Genomic DNA, 18,049 nt, shown 5'->3' with positions numbered 1-18,049 from the left:
GTGCATAAGAAGAGAAAGAGTTGGCATGAAGCTCGATATGAAGCATTAAAATGCAGCTGTCTCCAGGAACTTGAGAAGGGACTTGCTGGCTCTGTGTTTTTGCTGTTTTCCAGATTATTTAAACACATTAAATAAGCACCAAAGATTTAAATAAATATGAGCATGCCACTCTACTGCTGCAAATATGTTCATTTTGTAAAAAACACCAGAGCAGAACAAGGAAGCCACAGGTTTCAGTAACACAAGGTGATTTCAGATCCTGCTGATGTGAGTTGGCCAGCTTTTTTTCTGAGGAAAACCAGCCCTACAGAATCGGTCCAGTTCCCAGCAGGTGTCACGTAAACTTCTGAAGACATTTACTTTCATAACCACATCAGGTGTTCCACACCAATCATATCTCTCCATATTTGAATTTTCCATTCTTTTTCCTTGATTTTCCAAACAGACGGAAAGAGAAGTAATCCATTATGCACCTTGGTGGAAACTCACAATAACTAACAGCGCCACAAAGTGAGTAAGCAGCATCTCCTTCCTTAGCTTTGAGTACAACTACAAGCAGCTGGATGGAACTACAATCTAACTCAGGCCTGCACATAGAGGTATGACCAAAAGGTGACATCAATCATCAATATTTCATCATCAAAATTTCTTATTAGAGGCATCACTTTTAAAAATCTTTTCTTGTGTGACAGTGTCTTTGCGTGGCAGGCTTTGACTTTCTGTTGCTGGAGATTTTACACGTCAGTAAGCTCAACTTTGGTGGACAAAAAATGATTCTGGCACACAGGAAATACAGAACTGAGAAAACCTTGCTATGGCATCCTTTCTCACGAAAAAAAGCAAATAATGGTCATCTAGTTTTCAAACAGACTGTCCAAAAATATGAAAACTTGTCCCAACTCAGGCATGTTCCAATTCAAAGAACCAGAGTTTATGTATGCTCTGCAAAGTCACCAGCTCTTCACTTGAAATCTTTTCTTATTCTCTTCTACTCATTTGGTGGCTTTATAAGGCTTCTTATGGATATCAGTATTAAGAGCTCAGTTTAACTTGATTTCTGTCTCCGTATGAAGGATGATGAAGACAAGGATAAAAGCTGACTTAATTGCATTGTGGAAGTCCCCAGGTGACACCAAGAAAAGGCCAAATCTCTAAATGACAGCATTCCCCAGATGGATATTGTTTAGAGATTGTAAAACATAAGAGGAAAAAAAGTTTAACTTTACCAGAACATTTATACAGTAGGCTCAGACCTTTAGTTGTCTTGTCAGCTTTTTTAAATCATTCCTGGCCAAAAGGAAATAAATAAAGAAATAAATAGTAACTGACATGCTGTATTAATGGCTGAGTTAAAACTTTTAACTAGTTGATGTTAGAAAACTGCCAGAAAGGTAACAGCTTCAGGTCCTCATTAATTTCAGCTGCTTCTGATGAAGTATAGGGAAATGCCTTGTTGGACTGCCGTGTTCCCAGTTATTTGACATTGTATTGTCAGCAAATCAGAAATAAGGGCACAGAACTGTATCTTCTGTGTGAAAATTACCATTTATTTACATCTTTACAATTCAGAAATAAAAGCCTTGGAGCTCACGAGCCTGTGAGCAAAACAGCTGCTGAGCTGACAGCGAGTCTTCGTCTACCTCCTCTGCCCTGCTGCGGCCATCTCTGGCCTCACAGCAGAAGCACAAGAGCCTCAGCAGTCCAGCTGCTCTCAGGCCCACTTCAAAAGCTATCTGGGTAAGCAGGCACACACATCCTTCCCGCTGAGGAGTTTGGTCTGCGCCATTTCAACCAGGGTCTGGAACCAGCCCTACCCAGGCAGGGCAGCCCTTTGTGACTCGTCCTTGTGACACCCAGACATAGCTGGCACCAACAGTAGATTGCCTGCAGTGTCCGTCAGGACAGTGAGGAGACAGTGCAGTCCCTCAGAGTGTGCGGGTCTGGCGAAGAGCCCCCAAACACAGCCTAAGTCGTTTCCTTCTACCTTTGGCAGCCCCACAGCTGCCCCACCCCTACCCTCAGCCTTCATCCCACGGGATGGAGGAGAGACCCCCCAGCTGCTCCAGCATGGCATGGGAGGAGAGTGGGGCTCCCCAGGAGAGAAGATCTCCACCAGAGCCCTACAAAGTGCCTGAGTTGAACCCACTGCATGCTGGTGAGTGAGGGTCCCCAGTGGGGTGGGCAGGGCTGCCCCCTGCTCGACACCAGAGCCCCTTGTCCTGACAGGCACGGGGCAGACTGTGCCAGGGGAGCGAGCCCAGGGCTGGAAAGCTCCTTCCTCTGCTCGCACCTGCCTTTGGCCCCTCTATAGCACTGCTCTCTCTCCTTGGTCAGATGCTGACTGGCCTCTGTCTGAAGTGGCAAAGGAGGCCGTAGATTGCATTGAAGCTAATGGCATCAGCAAGGAGAAGGTAAGAGCAGCCATCTCTATCTTGGCTGTGCCTGCATCTCCAGACGGTCCCTCTCCATGGAAACAGCACTGGCAGCTGCTGGAGCCAGCAAGGGACCCCAGTGGCAGTAGTCCCATGATGAGCTTGGCATAAGCTCAGGGGAAACCTGGATGGATGCTGTGATTCCAGCTAGGAGCTCAGCAGACCTGCTTCTCCTGGAGTGGACATCAGCAGCTCCTAGGATAACCAGCAGTTCCTCTCCTCACAGGTGCTGCTGCCTTTCACCATCTCCAAGACAAAACCTGTGTGTGAGAGGACTTTAGGGCAGATCTGGAAGCTTAGTGATTTCATGACCAGCAGTTTCTGGCAGCAGGTAAGGAGACATGAAAATTCCAACCAGGTACTCTCATTCTTTGCATCCCAGAGCTACCTCTACAGCTCAGGAGTACCTGTGAGACAAGCTGGGGCTCAGAAGTGAACCCTCAGAATGCTTTTGACCTGAAGGGAGGGTCTTTATCCTTCCTTTTGCCTGTGGTCATCCCACTCCAGACGGTATTATCTCACTCAGTTTAACATGCCTTCCCTCCTTTTTTCCTTCTTACTGTAGCCACTTGGAAAAAACCTTCCGCCTTCTCAGAGGACAGACATTGCCCTTGTGACCCTTGAGAAGATCACTGGAGACTACAGTTTTGATGAAAAGAAGTGGGCTGAGATTATGCTGGATGTAGTTTGGAGGGACCCTGGAACCTGGCTGATGGATGTAAGCAGTGTGAGGCTAGATTGTCATGCCTTACCCTGCCCACCACAGCTCTTGGGAATCTGAAGCCATTTTAAGGCAGCAAAGAGCTGTGGAAGGGCAGTAATAACATAGCCTGGCAAGCAAATTGCTGTAGTCCAGTGGCAGCAGCAGTCTCCCTGCATTCTCACAACAGGTGCCAGAGATTCTGGGATGCATCCACACAAACCTGAAAACCAAGAGCATATCAGTACAGCAGATCCTATTCTCAGTGCTGGATGTGCTGACCATCCAGTTTCCCACAGATGTGCTGAGGAGTGTGTTGACTGATCTTCCACAGACTGACAGGTATTAGCCTAGAAAGTCCCACATGTTTGTTCCATGTGAAGAACAGGGCTCAGAAATGGTCTGGTAGCTAGAGCCAAGGAAAGCTGCAGGACATCCCAAGGAGCAGGCCCTCCATCCCACTGTGCTTTCAAGTGCTGGTGGGCCACTCAGGGCTGCAGCAGCCAATTACCAACCATGGCAGCCCAGAGCCCCCCATTAGGCTCCTGCCCTGCCCCTCAGGGAAAGCCATCTCTGCCCCTACTGCTTGCCCAGGCCAGGCTTCTAGGTCCTCCCAAGCACATGAGGCAGCAGGCTCAGGGCTGCAGCACAGCCTGGGGTGTAGTGGACCAGCCTGAGCCATGGTGCTGTGGCTAAGGCAGTCCTGATGACACAGCATTGCTCTCTGTTTATAGCACTACCCTGGACATATTGAAGAGTGTGCTGCCCCTTCTGGAAACGTCTGAGGGGATCTGGGATGAACTGAGCAATGTTTTCCAGGACCAACAGCTTTGTGAAATACTGAGCATCACCACAGCAGAATCACGCCTCCTTTGCCTGACTGTGAGTTACTGGACAAAGCACCATGTTCTCCTTCAGGGCACTCTTTCTCCATCTCCCTGCCTTCCCCTGCCTTGCTCCCCAGACTGGAAACCTGAGGCAGGGGCTGTTGCAGAGTCAGAGCCATGGCTGGGGCCTGGGAGAGCCACTGCCTCCATGCAGACTAAGCAGGCTTTATTGCCTGTGGCCACCCATGGCTAGTGTCTCTTTTGTACCAGCTCCTGCTGGTCAAGCACTCCTCAGAGGCTTCAGAAGCTCAGAGGGCAGGAGGAGCGGGGTAGAAAGCCATCCTGCATAGTGCTAGGCCTGGGTGCAGATGGATGGGGGGGCCCTCCAAAGGCACTGCTACCTCAGGCCAGGCTATGTCTCCCCAGTGCCCTGCCCTGAGGTGCCAGGAGCTGCAGGGTGCAGGAAATCCTGCTGCCTCTGCCTGGCTCTCACTGCTGTGTTCATTTCAGGTGATGCCTCCCACTGAAGAGATTGTGAAAGAGCTGTGTAAGCCTGCACTGCTCCAGAGGCTTCTGAATGTTGAAAGCCTGCCAATACTCTGGCTGGTGCTCAGACGCCTTGTACTGCTGTCTGATAGACCTGAGATGGTGAGCAGGACCTTGTCAAACGTAGCCCTCTTGTTGGCAGCCTGGTGCTGGGGTGGTGGGCAACACTGTACTTTGGCCTTGCCTGACACTTGGGAGTTGGGGTGATAGTTGTGGTGGGGCCTGGTGGCTGAGATTTCCAGAAGCTTTCCAGATGGGTTCCCTGGGGGCCTGTTGGAAAAGGGGGTGGCTGAGCAGGGGGCATGGAGTCCTTGCTCACTGGGGGATGGCCTCTTCTCTTGTGTAATCAGTGATAGAATTAGAGGGAAAGGTTTTAAGCTGTGTCAGGGGAGATTCAGGCTGGACATTAGGAAGTATTACTTTTCGGAAAGAGTAGTTAGGCATTGGAATGCACTGCCCAGGGAGGTGGTGGAGTCACCGACCATGGGAGTGTTCAAGAAACGCTTGGATGTGGTGTTGAGGAATATGATTTAGCCAGGAATTATTGGTAATGGTTGGACTAGATGATCTTCTAGGTCTTTTCCAACCTTGATAATTCTGTGATTCTGTGATTCTGTTCTCCTGTCCTCCTTCTCCTACCTTCCCCATCCTTGGCACCCTTGGCCACCACCTTCCTGGAATCTACAGCTTCCATTCCTGTGGCAGCTGCCAGCAAGCGAGGCATGTGGATGCTGCTCTGTAATCAGAGCTTTTATGCCAGGGTGGCCACTGTCCTCCTGATGGAAATTGTGTGTTTTGTACAGGCAAGAGAAATACGGGCCCTGTTTCCAGGCGTCATGGAGACCCTGCGGTTTGCCAACACACCCATTACTCTGAAGGTGCTGAAAATCCTCAGAAATGCAATGCGCCATTTGGAGAAGAGGCACGCCAGTCCCTTTGCTCTGGAGCTGGCTGAGAAGATCCTGCCTCTTTTTAATCATGTAAGTCTGTTGTGGGAGGCTAAGCTCTGCGGATGGGTGCTTGACAGGAGTGCCTTCTCCTTTCTCTCCTTCTCTGGGCTCTCAGGAATGAGATGTCTTGTGGGCTCTGCAGCCCAGAAGGCCATGTCCCTGGTAGTGCAGCTTGGTTGTTCTTGGTGATGTCAGGACCCCGTGCTGGGGCTCAGTGTGGCACCTGAGCAAAATACCTTCTGCCAAGGATTACTTTCAGAACCTCCAGCGCTCCCTTTTCCACCAGTGCCAAGCATTCTCTCCAGGGACCACAGCAGGGATGTGGAGGCTGAGCAGGCAGCATGTACCCCAAAGGTACTGCCAAAGGCCAGCTCTGTCTCTTCCTTGTCCAACACTCCCAAGGTACCAGGGCAGCTCCGCTTTGACCTGGTGGGTTGGCTGGGGGAGCACTCTGAAGCACAGGTAACCCATGCTGGAAACCTGTTACATTGCTTTGCATGACTACACTGCACCTTTGTGCTGAATGTGACTCCAGACCACCTCCTTTCACATCAGCCATGCCTACACTCATGCTCACCATGGGCAGTGAGAGTGTGTTGCTGAGGTCTGAGGTCCTCCTGTTCTCCCTCAGGCATCATGTGAAGTGCGAGAAGGTTCCATCTGCCTCTTTAAGGATGTGATGGATGCTGTGGTGTGGTATAAGAAGGGAAGCATGAAGAAGACCGTGTGCAGGGGCCTGCTCCCTCTGCTCTTTCAGATGAGTGACGAGACCCTGAGCGTAGCACAGGTATGAATTTCAGACCTGACTAGTGTGCAGGCAGTGGTGTGCTGATAGCTTAGCTGTATTCTGCAATGGAGAACAAGTTCAGCAAGCATTCAGACACTGGGATGTGTGCCATGTCCCTGCATCTGTTGTTCTGTAGGCATCTGGGGAATCCCTTGTGTCTTGTGCAAATTTCCTGAAGTGGAAGGAGCTCAAGCACCAGGCCCAGCAGAATAACACAGTGGGGATCATGAAATGTTTGGTAAGGACAATCACACAGCCCCCAGCTTTTTGCTGGGGGAACGGGGATGCTGGAGGAGGGGTTGCACCAGCAGCTGTGGACGCTTTGCAAGCCCCATGCTCTTCTGTTCTTCTTCAGCTGCAGCAGGACAGAAAGAGAGTGGAAGGCTACCTGTGTCAGAGCCTGCCATACCTGGAGGATTCTCAGGCCTCCTTGAGATGCGAGGCTGTCAAATTCATTGGTGAGCCCAACCCCTGCATCCCTCTTTGGGCTCTGGCAGGAAGGCACAGCCCTGAAGCCCCCAGCTACACCCTGCCCATGCTGGTTGCTCCAGTGGGTGCCTTGCTCAGGTTCCCCCTTGGGCACCGTCCCTGCCTGCAGCACGGAAAGGGAAGCAGATAGGCTGGCAGGGCTGGGGTCTGCACTCCTGGCAGCGTTTGGGGAGTGGGTGTCTGACGGAGCTCTTTCCCTAGGGCTGACTGGGAAGCACTCCAGGGAACAGAGTGAGAAGATGCTGAATAAACTCTGCAGTGGTGAGTGAGGGCAGTTCTGTGAGTGTTGGGGCTGGGGGCAGAGCCAACACTCTGCAAGGAAATGCTGCAGGGGCAAAGGAGCATTCCTGGCAATCCTGAGCAGTGTCTTCCGGCTGACCCCAAAGTCTCACGTGCTCCTCCTGGCCAGGAAAAGCAAGAATTGGGGCTGGCATGGTCCAGAGGGGAAGATGGTGGCTCTCTGCAGACTGGTCAGTCTCTGCTCTGTTTCCTTCTGTTGCAGCCCTTCAGCCTTTGGAAGATGACACCCATCTGGCAGTCCGTTCCCTGGCATCTGAGACAATCCAGAAGCTGAGACATCAAAGGCAGAAGGCGGCATCAGCACAGATCAGGCTCGCAGCACTTTGCCGCTCGTCCTGTGTAGCCATCTGAAGGATAATTCTTGTACAGTAACGTTGCTAGGACCCTTGTACAGTAATGTTGCTAGGACGTTATGCAAGACAGACCCCCTTAACAACGAAACGAGCCTAGGAGCACAGACATCTTGAAATGAAGAACAGGAACCAAGCTGATTAGAACTGGGTCTGTAGTTAGTGACTGATTAAGATGAAAAGCACACCAGAAAGCCTTTGCAAGGAAGACCTGGAGAAGATGTCTGCCCGTGACCATTAGAGAGCTGTTGGAACTGTTTAAGCAAGCAGAAAAGTTATGGTTTTCCTAGCTTTTGCAAAGCTGAAATGCTGGGCAGCAAAGCTCCTGCTTGCTTATAGTGCTGTGTGCTTGGGCATAAGTAAGTGTCATGTGGAAAAAGATAAAAAAACATATTTTCTTTTCCTATGTCTTGGAGACCCAGGAATCCAGACTTCAAGATCTTTGCTTTTGAGTTTGCATTTCAAAACCAGATTAGAAATGATTCTGCAAGCTTTCTTTGATGACATTTGACTCTTAAAATAACAACAATAATACTGTTTTTATTACTACTGCTAATAGCAACGCAACAACAAAATAATGGAAGATGAAGGAAGGCACAGGAAGAAGAGTCACTTGAGGAAATTTCTCATATGAACTGAATTGGTATTAGGGTCCCTGTGCACAAGAACCAAGGATGGAGTAAGCATTCTTTGTCCTCTTCAGAATGCAATATGATTCATCTTATTGTCATCAGAATGAGACTGGAATTTCACTGGATCGTTGGAAATGGGAGAACAGCGCCAAAATTGCATTTTTTGAAATGGAAAAATAGAAATTTTAAAAACCCACAGCAACAGAGTGGAGAAGTTCACCAGCAAAGCCAGTATCATTTACCCTCGGAGTAAAAGCAACAGGAACAGCCAAAAAAAGAAGTGGATGCTCATCCATTTCATGTACTTTTGTAAGGACATGAAAGCAAGCAGTCTAACCTGTAGCTGGTGTAATGTTAGTGGTAAAAATCACCAAGCTTTTCACCAAATTTTCAAGAATAATTACAGTTGCTGAAGATGCGAGGTGCTGATAGAAGGCAACTTGGCTTTGGCTAAGCTAGATTGCTCCTATAGGCCTTAGCTCTGAAAAAAAATATGACAGAGCATTCAAGGAGACTCTGCACAGTATACACATGAGATACTCTTTCAACAATTTTTTTAATCAACAGATTGAAATAGAAAATATCTATTTCTAGGTAATTTGAAATTCCAGAATTTTTATTGCTATGCAAAAATCAGAATTAATTAGTTTGTGTAGCCACTATTATTAAGTTTCATGTGAATTTCCTTTTAACAATAATCTGTTTTATAACCAAATTGAAAAGAAGCTCTTTTTCTAAAGCAGACATTCCAGTGATTAAGATGAGCGTGCAAGAATGGGTACTTTGGGGTGTTTTTCCTTCAGCTTTCAAGCAGAAGGAGCTGGAAGCAACTGTGCTCTTACTGAAACATGGTGGGACCACTCCCACGACTGGAGTGTTGTGATGGATGGTTACAAGCTCTTCAGAAGGGATGGACAAGGAAGGAAAGGGTGGTAATGTAGCTCTTTCTATTAAAGACTGATTTGAAGTTGTAGAGCTTAGGGTTGGGAATGATAAAGTGGAGTATCTTTGGGTAAGGATCAGCGGGAAGGCCTGCAGGGGTGACATCTTGGTGGGGGTCTGTAATAGACCACCTAATCAGGATGAAGAGATGGATGAGGCATTCTATGAGCAGCTTCTGGAAGTTGCACGTTCACCAGCACTCATTCTCTTGGGAGACTTCAACTTCCCTGATATATGTTGGGAATATAATACCGTGCAGAGGATGCAATCCAAGAAGTTTCTACAGTGTGTGGAAGATAGCTTCCTTATGCAGCTGGTATGAGAGCCTACCAGGGGTGGTGCTCTGGTAGACCTGCTCTTCTCTAACAGTGAAGGACTGATGGAAGATGTGAAAGCTGGGGACTGTCTTGGGCAGATCAACCGTGAAATGGTAGAATTCTTTGTTCTTGGAAATGTCAGAAGGGTGACTACCAAAACTGCTCTCTTGAACTTCTAGAGGGTGGACTTTAACCCGTTCAGGACACCTGTTACAGGGTTCTCTTGGGAGTTGCTCCTTAAGGGTAGAGGTGTCCAGGAAGCCTGGATTCTCCTCAAGATAGATATCTTAAAGGCACAATAACAGCCTGTCCCTGAATTCCACAAGGTGAGCCGTAGGGGAAGAAGACCGATGTGGATGAACTGGATTCTTTGGAGAACTGGACAAACAGCAACAGCATGCAGTTCCACTGAAGAAAATACCACTCCACTCATACTGAAGTTCTAACATGTGTGATACTGCAGCACTCAGGGGGGTGTGACCTCATTCAGGCCACAGTAGTTTATTGTCAGCCTTCACTCTCTACTGGCCACGTGTAGCTATTTAAAGGTGAGTGAGTTTTGCTTATAACTCTGTGACTTAGGAGTGGGGAGCAAGGAATCCCTGTTGGTGTGGTACTGCTGTCTGTACACTGTTTTTATAGCAGTCAGTGTCTGTTGCTTTTCCACTCGAAGCAACCCCACGGATGGATCTTCTGACTGGCCAGGCCAGGCTGAACAGACAGCTGCTTAATGTTGTCTGTGTCTATAGCAGCTATTCCAAAGGCCCATCAGTACCTGCCACAATGGAATAGACAGCATGAAATGGGTTAGTCATTTACAGTACATTTAGCTTTCTTTTGTGTCTGAAAAGCTTTATTATTATTATTATTATTATTATTATTAGTTTAAAATAAAAGAAAGAAGAAGCTTCCTTTGGAAAAAAATCAGGATTTTAGGTAGCTGCTTTTAACAAAATAGTTTTGAAGCAGGCTACTAGCTATTTAAGTCCTTTTGGAACAAACCCAATTAAAAAAAGAAAAAAACAACAACCCCACCCCCCACCCCCCGGCATTTCTAAGTTGCTTAATAGTCTGTTCTTTCCCCAGATTCCTGTTTTCACACCTCCTTATTGACATAAGGATATGGCTGGGGTCAGTAGCAATTTGGAAAAAAAAGCAGAACAAATTTCCTGATTGCCATGTGATTGTACATCTGTCGTTTCAGTTTAAGCCAGAAGCTGAAGCTATTGCATTGGCAGTCATTTGGCTAGATTCTGATCTTTTACTACTCTGCAAAAGAGAGTAACTCCAATGTGGTCAGCTGTGTAGAATGCGAATAAGGTCTATTTTTATCAAATTTGCCTTTTTGTATAATGTTTACAGAATCTGAGCAACTCAGCTTAGTCTCATAGTTGTTTCTTATCTGTTCCAATTAATCTTCTGGACTCTTCTGTTGTTGTGTCCCAGTTCACTTAAATGTTGAGTTCAGGAGACAGGACAGGTGAGGGGCCTGGAGCAAAGGCCTAATGAAAAGCAACTGGGGGAGCAGGGATTACTTATTCTGGAGGAGGAGGCTCAGGGAGACTTTATAGTTCTCTACAACTGCCTGAATGGAGGTTGTGTTGAGGTGGGATTTGGCCTCTTCTCCCATGTAGGGGAGAAGTAGGATCTTCCCATCAGTAGGGCTAGGGGGAATGGCCTCAAGTTGCTCCATGGGAGATTCAGATTGGATATTAAGAAATACTTCTTGTCTGAGAGAGTGATCAGGCATTGAAATGGGCTGCCCCATGGTGGAGTCACCATGTTCAAGATATATTTAGATGTTGTACAGGGGGATGTGGTTTAGTGGGAAATATTGTTGGTAGGTGGACAGTTGGACTGGATGATCTTAGAGGTCTTTTTCAACATTGTTGATTCTGTGATTCTATGGTACTATCACTTGCCCTCTGTATTTGGCAGCAACCATTATAATGAGATATGGTTTGAAGATTAATTGCCCAGGGTTCAAGTAAAATTTTAATACAAAGTGTCCTTAGCAAGTGATTGAAAGATGTAAAGTATGCAGGAAGAGAAGTGCTATAACATATGGTGGAATCTCAAGTCTCAACTAGGTAGTTGAGGTTTATAAACTCCACAGATCTGCCAGTTGGCTATAATCCAGGATGCATATATTGACTAGGACTAAGTGTATTTTAGGAGAAAAAAAAAATAAAATCAGTTATCTGCTTCTAAAGAACTGTGTTATAACATCATTGCCTTGAATATAACCTCAACAGCGAAACTGAAACTACAGTCAGGCTTATTGTATTAAAAATGAAGAAAATCTAACAGGGAAGGTAAAATGAAATATAACGTAGACATGGCAGAGTATTCTGTCCAGACAACCAATGCTGCATTATTCAACAATTCCAAAGAATTTGATTTATTAGTTCTTTTAGTTTTGTTTGTTGTGGTTTTTTTTTTTTTTTTTTTTTTTTTTTTTTTTTTTTGAGTAAGTAAAAAAATGAGCAAATACAGTATGTGAAGCTGTTTGGAATAAATGGAGTTGCAATGCTGCAAAATATGTGAAGGTATATCCAGTTTACTAGATTATCCTGTGAGAATTAGACCCAGTAGCCCTTCTAGAGCTACTGATCGGGTCAGGGACATTACATCCCCTGTGCTGATCAACACAGCATGTACGTTATTCCAGGGAGCCTTTAAATGGCACAACTGTCTGAATCTTAAATGTCATCTGATACAAATGGCAGAAGCTGATAACGAACATTTCTAAAGGCACAAAATAGTACATGAAAGAAACTGCTTTGTCAGAAGGTAGTAAATCACAGAGTGTTCCACTGCCATTTTTCACTGTGACATCTCTTTGGTTCAGTCTTCAGTTTGACAGTTTTTGCACCAATAGTGTATACTCACACTGCAGCTAGAATAGACCGTTGTAGACCTCTGAACATTTGAGGTGCAGCTCATTGTGTGTTCATGCATTCAGTGAGTAGTACATATCACAAGGCTTTATCTTTTCCATTGATCACCTTGTTATCTCCTAGCTGTGAATTTTATGTTCACTTCTTTTATCATATCTGAATTTATTTCATATGGTATTAGGATAAGCAACATAGCTAAGGAGACATTTGCTTAATTCAGTTAATTTTTTTTGGTGTGCTGCTAGTGTTTTAACACTTTCTATATTTGAGTGTTTTACATCATCTTCTGTACAGAGTAGTCTTCCTTGCATAGACTTCTGTACTTCTTACTTGTAGGCTTTAGTTTTGTTATTTTTTTAAAAGTAGAAAAGTAAGTCCTTATTGTTGATGCCACATATTAAAAATCTTGAGATGGTTGTCAAAAGATGCTGTCTTCTTTCTTTTCCTTTTTTTTTTTTTTTTTTTTTTTTTTTGTTGTGTTGTTTTACTTTCCATTTTAGTTTCTAAGCCTTTAATATAACAAATTCTTAGTCTCTAATTTGTGCTCAAGTAATGAAGTATGTACGTCTTGGGGAAAAAAAAAAAAAGCCAAGCTTTTCATATTGTCTCATATGTTCAGAAGCTGGCATCCTAAAGAAAATGTCAGAGAAAAAAATTGCGATGTGATTCTGTGATTTTTCATTTAAACTGGAACAAATGGAGACTGCTCACATTGACTTGTTCAGTGAACAGCTGGAGTTCAGTGAACGAGAGAAGAACCATTTCTGTGCTAGGTAAAACAAGTTACAACATAGTTTTTGCATTGATTTTCCCTTTTCCTTAAAAGTAAAAAAAGTTCCCTTTTCCCATCAAGTAGATGGAAAAGTAGATGCTGTCACTAGCAGCATGTGGAGGCTGTAATACTTGAAAGAAAAAAAGCTAAATAGACATTATGGAATTATCTAGGGCTTGCTACGGAGAAGACCAGAGACGGGATCATAACAGGATTGGAGCTGTGTCATGCTAGACACAAAGGGAAATTGCAGGAAGTTGAGTGACGATCACAAAGAAGTGCAGCTACTTCAATAACAGACAGACTGAACCTGGCAGCTGGTCTAAGGACGTACGGAAAGAACAGTTCCCTTTCCATAACTGCGGAAACAGATTTTCTTTCTACACTTTGTAAACAAATAAGATAGTATAAAAAATGTGTTTTTTTTTTTTTTTTTTTTTTTGAGTGCGTGTGTGTCACTACACCTTTGTAATAGGAGGAAAACTATAAAAAAATTACATGCAAATGACATCTTGTCAATGCTAATGTGAATGTTTTGCTTAATTATGTCTTAAGTTACTTTCTGAATTGAAGGGACAGTTTTATTTTCCTGTGTGCTACAATAACATCCTTAGGAAACAAACCATAATTGTAATAGCTCTATTTTCACAAATTCCTCAGTAAATATCCTTGGAGAAGAACTGCAGACCTTCCTCAGTCATCCAAAGTGACAGTGTTAAATGTAAGGTTTACTTTCTGAGGCCAAGATTAATTTGTTTTAACACTGAAATTGTTTCTCTACCTATGTCTTATGCAAGCACACTGACTAATCTTTGACTCCATCATTTTAATGAAAAATATCATCATTAATTGTTGTCTGTAAAGTACTTTGGAATGCTGTTTTGGGTGAGAGCCAAGTGCATAGACAAATACAACTGTTGACAGGAGATTAAATAAGCTTATCCATTTCTGATTTGTATTACTGAAAGGATTTGAAGAGAATCTCAAATGGTTTTATATATTATTGTTTGGAGAAGCAACCAATTGTTTGTATCATTGTCAGCATTTTACATGAACTACTCATGGTCTACCATTGAAAACTGCCTACAGATCCCACAGGAGTTGGTGTCCTATTGAGGTATCTGATATTATGTCTTAGCGGAAAGATGTATGTAAAATAATAGGCTTACTCAAAAGTGTCTTTCAATTTCTTTTGCATTAAATTCTGCAAATTGTCCTTGGTTTTGAACAGGCAAAATTCTGCCAATCATAATCTTGCCAGATCAGACCATTACTGGACTATGAGCTGTCCTGAAGAAAGTCATTATGCATTGCAAGTGGGGTTCATAGAGTAGCATCCATTTTCTAAAGATAACTAGTAAACTGCTTCACAACATGCCATATGCTGCAATTCTGTTGGCTCAATAAAACCACTTTACTGAGTGAAAGTGTGGAGAATCATACCATGTCTGTTGTGGGATATAGTATTTCTACCACATTGGCTTTTACCTACAAAGAAGATACAGTCATTTACAACAAAATTTGTTTTGCAGCATTAGCATCTCCTTTTCTTGCTTAAAAGACCAAACAATTATTTTAATTAGTTAGAGGCTTAGAATTGTTTTTCCTTTCTTTGTAGGTGAGAATGCTCAAAAAATATTTTGAAATATCTGTGACAGCAGCAAGGGTTTTTTTTTATTGCTGTTGTATAGATGTGCCAGAAACTTTATTTAAAGACTTTCAGAATCAAAACCAAAATAAACAGATGAGATGGTAGTTTATTTATATAAATAAACATGTAAATGACAAAATACCTATGTGTTCACTGGAGACTGAACACTTCTGAAATAAACGGCCATGACTTATATCTAGGAGGCACATATCTAAAGCATCTAGTGTGGTCTTGCAAGCACCATTATCCTTCAGCTCCAACTTCCACTGAGAACTTTTGGCATATTAGATGGGGCTTCTGAAATGCTGAATTGTTTATTCTCACTAGAAAATGCTTATGCCACAGTGCTCTCAAAATTGTGCATATTTAATAATTACCTTCACTTGTCAAGGCACCATTCAGCAGGCAATAATATAGACAGCCATTGTACCATTACCCTAATTTATAAAGGTCAAGACCTGGTGCTATCTGTCCACAGAACAAGTAATTGCCACACAAATTGGGACAGATTGAGTGAGCTGAACTTTAGACAGCGCCATTGATCTACGTAACCATTACTTATCAAACTAATTAAGCATAATTGCTTTTTTTTTTTTTCCTTTGAGCACAGAACACCGTGTCCATTATTTTTGTGCTAACCTTTAAAAAGATTTTAGATAGAAATATGAAAGTTATTTTTAAAAATATTTTTTTATTGCAATGGTGATGAAGAACATCTCCAAGTAAATTGGGTCATTTTCTCAGAAATGAAGGCTATTATGGCCAGATGTGGGAGAAAATCATGACAGTTCATTTTGTACATCATGAAAGACACTTCTTAGCATGATGGTTACTTAGTGAGGCTGCATGACCTTATAAAAATAATCAGGTAGTTAATGTAGCAGCACTGCCTCTATTACATAATATGGAGCTATTACTATATGGTACAGCTTCACTTGGAGTATAAAGTCCAGTGCAAAATGGCTCAGCCTGAACAAACTTTTACTATGCATATCAGTAAAAAGATTTTGAATTTGTTGGTAACAAATTCTGTTCTATAAATGTATGAATTACAGAGAGCAGAATGTGAACACAGAATTCTCAGTCTAGGCCTGAATGCCTGAAAATGGTCTTTTAAAGCTTTCTTAAAATTAATTACTCAAGAGTTTGTTGCATACTCATTCTGAAGGCACAGTAACAGGAGGCGTTATGCTTTTCTATAAATGTAAGTGTTCTATATAATGTAGGTTTATTTATGTTTCCATTTAAATGCACTGTATATGTCTGACACCTTCGAAGGGACAGCACTGAACCCTTGTTAAGTGACCTGGTAGAGTAATTGATATATCACAGTCCAGCTGCTCTGATATTGGAGACTCAAGCCTGGAAACTGAATTTCTGTAGGATTATGAGATCAGCAAGGTAACCTGAAGAAACTTTTGAACAAAATCTCCAGTCCCAAGAGCATTCTACAAGGTTGTTATTTCATTCATAGTTTCATTCACTAAGATTCCCAAGTTCAAAACCTGTTTTCAGTGGGAAAATAGAAAGGAAAAAAAAAAAAAAAAAAAAAAAAAAAAAGTGTAGACTTTGAGTTAAGCGCAAAATTTTTCCCTAGAACTTAGCACAGATATCTATCCAGATATCTTAACAGCAGCATAATATGATGTCAACTGCCTCAGAATATAAACAGGAATGTTGCTTAAAATTTATAACAAATCAGGTTGTTTCTGAGTTCACCCTGGGCTTCATCAAATACCCAAACAATTGGGCACTGTTGCATATTGGAAATTAGAAGAAAAATAAAGAAAACAAAATATGATAGCGCTTTACTTGTGTTATTATTTTAAAAATTCAGATTAACAGCCTGGCGTTCATATGTGTTTTCATTTCCGAAAGGTGTTGCTCTAGCATAGAAAAAAATATGCCAGGAAAGTGGTGAAAGAAATGCATGTTATTCACCTTCAGTGCTCACTGGGTAGGTGGGAAATTCAAGTTACCAAGTCCCCACCTTCAAATTATTTGATTGATTTAGAAATTGAAGCTGCTACTTTTTCAACCTTTCCAAGAACACATCAGTGTGTCTCAGACTGAAGGTCTGGGCAGCTCTGTTGTTTCTTGGGAGGTCTACCTGGGTTCATGTGTCAGGAAAGGCTGCGTTACCTCTGTGTGTTTCTGCCTCAGCCCAAATGTTATGGCAGGTGGTCATCATGTCTTTTTCAATAGAGTGTTGTGCCCTCATGCTCCCAGAGGAGAAGTGTCTACCTCTGGCCACCATGGAGCATAAGAATACATTTATATCTGCTTGCAGTTAACTTTGTAACACAGACAACTTAAGTTTTGAGTTTCCTGAAAGACCCTGTGATTTCTAGATTTTGTATATGAGATTATCTCAAATAAACATATACATAAGTATATATTTGTAAAACTACATAAATTCTATTTATGTCTAGTCTATACTTTAGCATAGTACACGTAGACCTGTATGGCAAATTGGTTGTGAGAAACTGTAGTCACATTATTTATAGTAGTTTACTTTTTGGTATCTCTAGTTTAGTCCTTTAGGCTGAATGTACTGTAGAGAAGGAGTGTATTAGGTGCCCACCTCAAGAGCATCTTCCAGCTTATTTTCTAAGAAATATCTTCATAAGCTCTGAGATAGTTTTGCAATGCAAAAGAAGGCACAGGAAGTGGGTACAATTGGGAGATGTGCCTCATAAGCACACTCCTGATTTGAGTAACAAATGTGGGTGTATCTACACTCCTGTTTAACTGCCTCCCTGTCACAAACAAGATCTGTGTGATATAAGATCTTGATGAGAGTTGGAAGAAAGAAAACAAGTTAGCACTGTGTTTTCTAGCAGCACTGTTTTTCATGAGTTTCTGGATACCCCCAACAGTCTCCATTATCTGTTCCCTTTCTGCACCTGACTAATATTCTACGAAACATTTATCTTGGCACCCTGGGACTAAGAGCTACATTTTACTATATGTGTCTGCCATGGCAACTAAGATTTATATCTAGTTTGCTCAGATCTCATTTCATTTGCTAATTTTTCCTTTTAGATTATGAATCTAGGTACATTAAGGTTGAACAGTAAGGTACCTTTATTCTTTGTTTATCAAAAGAACCAATATTTAAATTATTTTCAATTTTATATATTACTATGTATTTAGAGCACATCAGAGAAACTGGGCAGGAAATGGTTTCTGATTCTACAAAGTATTTTGTGATTACAGTTTTCCTTTTTCACCACTCAACACAAAGTTTACATTTTAAAAGTGTTTTCATGTGTAAGTTAAGGGACAGAAATATCCTGAAAATTGCTAGCATCAGCTGTTTTTGTAAGAAAAGTTGGTCTCAGAAATGTTTTAGTTCCAGTAAGAGAATTTATTTATTTATTTATTTATTTTAAATAAAAGACTATCATCTTAACTTTTTATTGCAGGTTAATGATGTTGATAAATTAACCAT

General features: G+C 42.8%; 1 protein-coding gene across 1 annotated transcript; it reads left to right on the top strand.

Moving 5' to 3' along the window:
• The first annotated feature begins 1,330 nt into the window (after positions 1 to 1,330).
• LOC107309093 (uncharacterized) lies at positions 1,331 to 8,182 on the top strand. The gene is made up of 13 exons (XM_085539267.1): positions 1,331 to 2,155; positions 2,227 to 2,411; positions 2,659 to 2,763; positions 2,998 to 3,150; positions 3,323 to 3,474; positions 3,867 to 4,014; positions 4,470 to 4,607; positions 5,309 to 5,485; positions 6,087 to 6,242; positions 6,379 to 6,480; positions 6,598 to 6,700; positions 6,933 to 6,992; positions 7,234 to 8,182. Exons 1-13 carry the CDS (start codon positions 2,038 to 2,040, stop codon positions 7,380 to 7,382), a joined length of 1,746 nt encoding a protein of 581 aa, XP_085395393.1. The 5' UTR covers positions 1,331 to 2,037; the 3' UTR covers positions 7,383 to 8,182.
• The last annotated feature ends 9,867 nt before the right edge of the window (positions 8,183 to 18,049 follow it).

The sequence above is a fragment of the Coturnix japonica genome, chromosome 2 (assembly GCF_054131305.1).
Source record: "Coturnix japonica strain WE chromosome 2, WE-NBRP24, whole genome shotgun sequence".
NCBI lineage: Eukaryota > Metazoa > Chordata > Aves > Galliformes > Phasianidae > Coturnix > Coturnix japonica.
The sequence above is the reverse complement of the archived record's forward strand: the minus strand, read 5'-3'. Positions and strand labels throughout refer to the sequence as shown.

Bases quoted from the DNA above. Each gene is read 5' to 3' on its own strand.
- LOC107309093 (XM_085539267.1), top strand. From the start codon at position 2,038: ATGGAGGAGAGACCCCCCAGCTGCTCCAGCATGGCATGGGAGGAGAGT. The intron at 2,764-2,997 runs GTAAGGAGACAT...TTCTTACTGTAG, and splicing joins CCAGCAGTTTCTGGCAGCAG to CCACTTGGAAAAAACCTTCC. The intron at 4,015-4,469 runs GTGAGTTACTGG...TGTTCATTTCAG, and splicing joins CACGCCTCCTTTGCCTGACT to GTGATGCCTCCCACTGAAGA.